The 7,043-nt window shown below is 34.0% G+C and overlaps 1 protein-coding gene across 1 annotated transcript; it reads right to left on the reverse strand.

Moving 5' to 3' along the window:
- Positions 1-547: 547 nt before the first annotated feature.
- On the reverse strand, positions 548-6,041 carry LOC114397407 (probable fructokinase-7). The gene is made up of 7 exons (XM_028359449.1): positions 5,980-6,041; positions 4,501-4,592; positions 3,291-3,493; positions 2,348-2,551; positions 1,895-2,092; positions 1,398-1,628; positions 548-676 (listed from the first exon to the last, which is right to left on the reverse strand). Exons 1-7 carry the CDS (start codon positions 6,039-6,041, stop codon positions 548-550), a joined length of 1,119 nt encoding a protein of 372 aa, XP_028215250.1.
- Between the last annotated feature and the right edge of the window lie 1,002 nt (positions 6,042-7,043).

Here is a 7,043-nt window from a genome sequence, read left to right on the forward strand (position 1 = left end):
GGGAAATTAGCTTGCAAAATTTGATACGTACAAAATATGTTCGAATAACTACATTTACATTGTGCCATATAATCAAATTTGACATCACTAAATCTTATTGCTTTCTTTCCCTAAAGTTGACATTTTATCTTATAAGGTCCAATGTAAATGTTTTTCTCTAAATGAAATGGAAATAGTTGGAGAGAACAGGATTCTCTGAAAAAGAAAGATACTAATATGATTTTGATTTTATGAGAGAGAAAATATAAAATAGTTTATAAATTTTCCTCCAATTCAGAGTCAAATATTTTAAAATTTGTATAATACCCAGATAAATTGTTTAAAAACACATGAATCTAAAATTTGACAATAGAAAAGTAATAAGCAAGACATGAGTTCATAATTGTTAGTATTCACCAAATTGTTAGAATATTTATGGCAGATAAAAGTTATCCCATTTCAATGTCAGGATATGCCACAGGCCTCAACTAACATTAATTGTATTCAACACCTTTCAGTTCAGCAATTTAGGTGCCACATTGGCAATTGTGTTACTCCTCTATGAACTTTAGTAAGAGAACAGAATTCTGAGAACAGCATCCTTTGTGGGGAGAGAAGGTATGGCTCCTCTCCCTGTCACTGTGAAAGCAGCACAAGCATTTGCAAAATCTAGAGCCTCCCTCAATCTTTTCTCATCCTAAAAATGGCAGAGGAATGAACACTTTGCTTCAATTTCTTGGTTATCACATGGATCATGGATGATAATTGGAATTAAAAAAAACAAAAAAGTTTAAAGTTTACATACAATGAAACATCTTTACATGAAATTCTCCAAACTATAAACTTGTTAAATGGATCAATATTCCTAATGTGAAACAAAATATCTTCAGGTTTTCATGCAGACCTCTTATTCATGAATTTCAAGCAACCCTCTTGGATAAATGAATATAAAGTCCTCCTACAAAGGAATCAGCTGCTCCAGTTGTATCAATTACTTCCACCTCAAAACCAGCAACCAATAAGGAACATCTACATGATTAAACGTAACAAACAAATTTTGGATCAACAAATAGATGGGGGGAAACAGTTGAACTCCATTTTATGCATTTAGGACAAAATGTTTGCACTAAAATAGTGTTTAGGACTTGGCCCATGTGACTGATAAGATCCAAGCACTAGGGGAATCCTCCCTTAAAAAAAACTAACTATCTGGAGGAGAACCAAGCACTTAAATACTCCAATTGATGGTATACAACGGCCACGACATAGGAAACCAGCTCTGCTACCAATTGATAAGCAGCCAAGCACTTGGAGAATCCTCCCTTAAAAGCTAGAGGTCAAGGGGGGAGAAACAAACATTTAAATACTATATGAGCATCCCATACTACTCGATGTGAAATTTAGACACCCCTTAATACCAAGTTCCTATCAGTAGCATTTATTATAGCATTATGCTTGTGAACATAAGCAGAATAGAGATCATGCAAGATTTTGTTATGGATCAGAACCTTGGTGTAGTCTCTACAGCCTCGTGCTCCTTCGGTGACAAGCAGAAGCTTGAGATTGTAATGGTGCAGCTTCTTCATGATCACTACGTCATCATAAGGATCATCGCCTTCAGTCAAGAGTCGAATTTCATCCACACTTACCTGTACTTCAAAACAAATTTTCATGCACAAAACAACACATGTAATCAGTTTGGTCCAATCTCCAAAGATCAATGCATCAAAATAGCCCTTCAATGTCAAGTATAGAGACCGAATTGGTTCTTCAATTTCAGTTTTTGACATCAACTGGTCCCTTTAGGAGGCCAATTTTATGTTAAAAATGGCATTGAAAGACCATTTTGAAGTACTCATATGTATCTTTAGAGAATCCACACACGTACTTGCGTGCACACACACAAAACATGTACCTTAATGATGTCAGCGTAGTTCCAGATACTCATAATGCCCTGTCTAGCAGCCTCCTTTGATGGCCATAGTGGCAATGCCAAATTTGCGGCATAAGAAAGGATGCAGCCAGACACTTTGGCAGCATTCATTGCTGCAAGGTGAGCTGACCTACAAGGCTCCTTAATCAAACTTACTGAACCATAATGAAATATCGTGGCCTGCACAACATAAGATACTTGATGAAACAAAATAACTGAAATGAACAATTATGTCAATTTAAGAGATATGGTTTTGGAGCAACTTGTGGAAAATAAAATTGTACCATTCTTTATTGAAAAGTTTTTTTTACTTGTAAAACCAATTTTTTAATTGAAAACTTATAAAGTATAATTTCAGCCATAATTTATGAAGGATGAAATGATACAGGGTGGATTTCCTTTGGTTCCATATACTATTTATATTACCTTCTATACAAGGTTCATATCAATTTCATCAGGACGAAGGAGCACATCAGAACTTGGATTTCGGTAAAACATGAATTCAGATTCTCCATTACTCTTAAGAGCATAAAATCCCAACGCTGTCCTGGCATGATCATCAAAGAGCAGGCCAGAATTGTCAACACCATTTTGTTTCAGAATATCAGATAACAGATGTCCAAATTCATCATTTCCCACCTTCCTTGTAAATATTAGAGACACTGGTCAGACTAATGGACACATGTAGATTAAAAAGAAAGAAAGATTCGCATATAAAGATTTTACTAGAACATGGAACTTTGTTAAACTTAAAATAAAAATGAGTTCATAACATACAGAATCCAAAGAATTAGCACCACAATTTTATATGACAGACATGAAACATAAAAATTAGATAGAATATTGTAATGTATTCCAAATTTCTTTTCTCTTGAATTATCAGGGGATCAAAAACTATGAAACGACAAAATGTTTAAGTTGAGAAGCTAGGCATTATCAAGAAAACACATCGCTGTGTACAGACAGGTTCAAATTGTGTTGAATATTATTATGCTCTATATGGATAAATTTCTCTATAAGAACTTATAGGAGAATAAAATAAGGTGGTAAATGTTTTGATCTTCTCTATAAGCTCAAATTAACCTATGCACCAGATTTTAAAAAAGTTAAATGAAAATAGCATCCATAAAAGTTAAGTACATAGTTGATCTTAAATTGTGCAAAAAGTTTTTGAAAATACTTATAGAGAAGTTTGTCTAAACAAGGCCTAATTCTGACATTCGATGCAAAGTCACCAGTAAGTACCAACAATATGATTTTGCATAAAGAATTCTTGCAAACGATAAAAATAACAATAACAACAATAATAATGGGAAAAAAAACTGTGCCAAAATGTATATTGAGCACATTGCTAATGTAATATTCTCGAGAATTTCACCTTGCCAATGAAAGCTGCTGAGCCTCCAAGTCTAGAAATTCCAACAGCAACATTGGCAGTGGCTCCAGAAGGGAATTTCTTATAGGCGGCTGCATCTGCAAGGGACACTCTTGCTACTGTGGGGACCAGATTGATCATCATCTCCCCAAAGCACACAACCGGAGGCCCTTTATGACTTTCTCTTCTCCGATGTTTAGATGAACCTACAAATAACAAGTACCACTCATTGCTTGTTATGAAATTGGACAGAATTTGAAAAACATTGGCAGTTAATGTTGTTTAACTTCAACCAATATAGCATCTAACTAGTTTCTTAAAGACATAATTTTCCTTAGTTTGACATCTAGTATGTCTAAAATTCAGAATTTTTTTAATGTTAAATATGGTGAAACATCTATTGTTTTCACTGGTCTGTTGTTGAAAAATTGTGAAACACCAATTTACCACTCTTTGCATTTTGCTCAATATTTTTTTTTGTTGAAAAATTGTAAAAATGTTTTGAGGGGCCATGACCGAACAATGACTCAAAATGGATCTAACGAGAGTGAGACATAGATTCTAATTTAAAATGGGTTGAACAATCCAACATATTTAATCAAGAAAGATGAGCCTCTGTCCCTGCACACACCGACTCACTCAAAATGTACTTTTTCATGCATTTTTGTTTGTGGCTTCCATGTTCCTGGCCCTGTATTTTTTGTGCAATTTCTAAAGTTTTTCCTTCCAAATGGGAGAGTTGAATTTTTTTTTAATCGTACTTGGACTTTATAGTCACCAGTTGCTAAAACTTATTGAATATCAATTTCGTGGAGTCCCTAGTCCCTACTAACCTTTTCTGTTTGTGGGGTAACCTTTCAATTGGGCTTTCTATTTTTTCTTACAAGTAATTGGGCTATTATAAACACTTGTTGGGTTTATAGCTCTTAGGCTATTGCTTCCTGCACTTCGAAGTTGCTTCCTGCACTCCCTTTTTGTCTACTGGAATGACCAATCTGAAATGTAAAATAAACCTCCAAAATGCATTCCCTTTTCGGCTTTCGAAATGACTAATCCAAAAGGTTAAAAAAAAAAACACTCAGAAAGAGTGCAAGAAGCAACCTGAGAAGTGTAAGGAATCAACAACCTAGCTCTTATAACGGCTTTTCCATAGTGGGTAGATTAATGGATAGACATTTGTTTCCTGCATATCTCGTTTTTTTGCTTCCTGCACCTCCAAAAGAGCCAAATAGAGCAAAATACTCCTTCACCCAACTACCCAACACCACGACGCCGCACCTCCACCCAACACCCCTGTTGACGACTCTGGTGTAGGGAAGAAGGTGATCATGGAGTTTAGGACATTAGAGATGTGTTAAACGTGACAATTTTTGTTAATTTTTTTTAACCTTTTGAAAAAGCATTTTCTGAATTATGTACATGAAATTTTTAAACTTTCTATAAATGTATTTTTGGAATTATGTTAGCATAATTCTTAAAATATGCTAACATAATTCCTGAAAATGCTTTTTAGAAATTATGCGAAAAAAAAAATTAACCTTCCAAAAATGTCTTTCCAAATTATGCTAACATAATTCTAGAAATGATTTTCAGAATGTTGTCACATTTTACACCTCTCTTGTGTCCTCGATTTCATGCACGCCTTTTTCCCTGAACCAAAGTTGTCGATGGTAGTGTTGGGTGGTGGTATTTGTGTGTAAGGGTGGTGAATGGTGATTGGGTGGAAAACTTGTTGCCTGTTTGGGTCTTTTTAGAGTTACATCAAGCAAAAAAAAATAAAAATGCAGGAAACAATTACCTAATGAATATTGCTATAATAAAAAATAATCACTTATTCTCATTTTATATATACTAGGAACGATCATAGTTCATTCCTCATCTCACATAGACACACAAATGTTGTTAGTCCTTCGCAGGTGATTATATACCCTAATCTGTCAGTGTAAATTTTGACAAGAGGAAAAGATAATGTAATATTCATATCTCCAAATGAAAAAAAAAATGTAATTTACTCTTTACAACTAATCAAACAAATTTTAATTATTTTAAAAACAATCAAATAACTTCTAAAAAAACTCCCGTTAAGAGAATATTGTTGAAATCACTCTATTTTCTAAGTAAAAATTGTGATGACATTATGTGATTATTAAGTTATTTATTATTGATTATATAAAGATGAAGAACTAAAGTCAACAAAGAAAAGCATAAACTATGTAAAGATGGCACAGCATTGACACACATGATAAGTCGTAGACTATTTGAAGACCAGGACATTATTGCACGAGAATGATATACAAAGGCAATTACGTGTCCAGTCAAAACATCTTTATATTGAGATTTCTACCCAAGCAAAAAATTATCTTTTTTTTTATAATGAAAATATTTTCTTATAATATATCAGTGAATTTTAATGGTACGAATGAAGAACTAAACCAAATTCAAAACTGAAACCTTGCAATAAACAAACCCCATTACTTTGGTACATAAACCACTTAATCAAAAAGAGTGTCAAAGGAGCAAGGGAAGTAACCAACCTTATTGTTTTAAGACCAAAAAAAATTAACATATCCAAAGTGTTCATAGTTAACATACCAATCATCCAAAACAAACAAATAAAAAGATGGTAAGAATGAAATTCAAGAAATAAAAAAAAGTGGGAAATGCAACACCGGAAGAAGAACTTCTAACAAACCTGAGGCTACCCCTGCGACTGCGGGACCGATCGAAGGTCACAGGGAAGTAACAGCCTGTCATGTTGGGTTTGTGGAAAACCTTTGGAAAGCTTCTATCACCAATTCACCATGGACATGATGGATGATGTTTCATAATTTTACACATGATTGTGGTTCATCATTGGCAAATTAGTGTGTTTTGAGGCTTTGTTTCAGCCAAAAAAAAGAAACAAAAGGCTTTCTCTGGCTCGAGTGCCTTGTATATGGAGGAATAATCATGTTAGTAACTGTTGTAGTGCAAGACCAGCTTCACTAAGTCTTTCAGAATCCTCTTACCATTGAATTTGCAATTTCACAAATTCACAATGTTCATTAATGATATACCATTGAAATCTAAGTAATGAACGACACTAACTTTGTACATAGATACTCAATACATGCAAATACATAATCTGGACTCAAACAATATAAATGATAAAGGTTTCACGTGAGATCACACTGATTTCCCTAATTCTTTCAACCAGTACAGCAACAATGATTAAAAGAAAAAACTGCTTTACAATATAGAAGATATAATTTCAATGAGCCAATTAGAGACACAGAAGACTCCAGCAATATTTTCTTGACATAAGTTAGGAAGATCATAAACAGAGATATCCCAAATTGAGCCTACAAATAAAGAATGCCAAAATATGAATCTTGATGCACATACCAAACATAACAATCTGTGTTAACAGCTCTCCACTGCCACTACTTTCACAACATAAATAATAATTCATATGCAAAACCTCAACCAATGTAAAACAACCTCAGAACTTAACATGAGGGAAAACTGTGAATTTCAAATTCAAATTCAAAACTCCAATTAGCAGTAACAGAAAGAATCTAATTGAGTAGAGACATCCCTTTCCAATCATGATTAACTTTGATTGCGGAAAGCGCATCTTGGGGTAAGTGGTGTTTTGAACGAGGAGATTTACGTTTCAGTCCCACATCGAGCGATATTGTAAAGGAAGACGATATTAGCTCCCTATAAGAATAAAAAGTTTAGACGCTGAAAAACATGATCCTTCAGGCAGTTAAT

Source organism: Glycine soja, chromosome 18 (assembly GCF_004193775.1).
Source record: "Glycine soja cultivar W05 chromosome 18, ASM419377v2, whole genome shotgun sequence".
Taxonomy (NCBI): Eukaryota; Viridiplantae; Streptophyta; class Magnoliopsida; order Fabales; family Fabaceae; genus Glycine; species Glycine soja.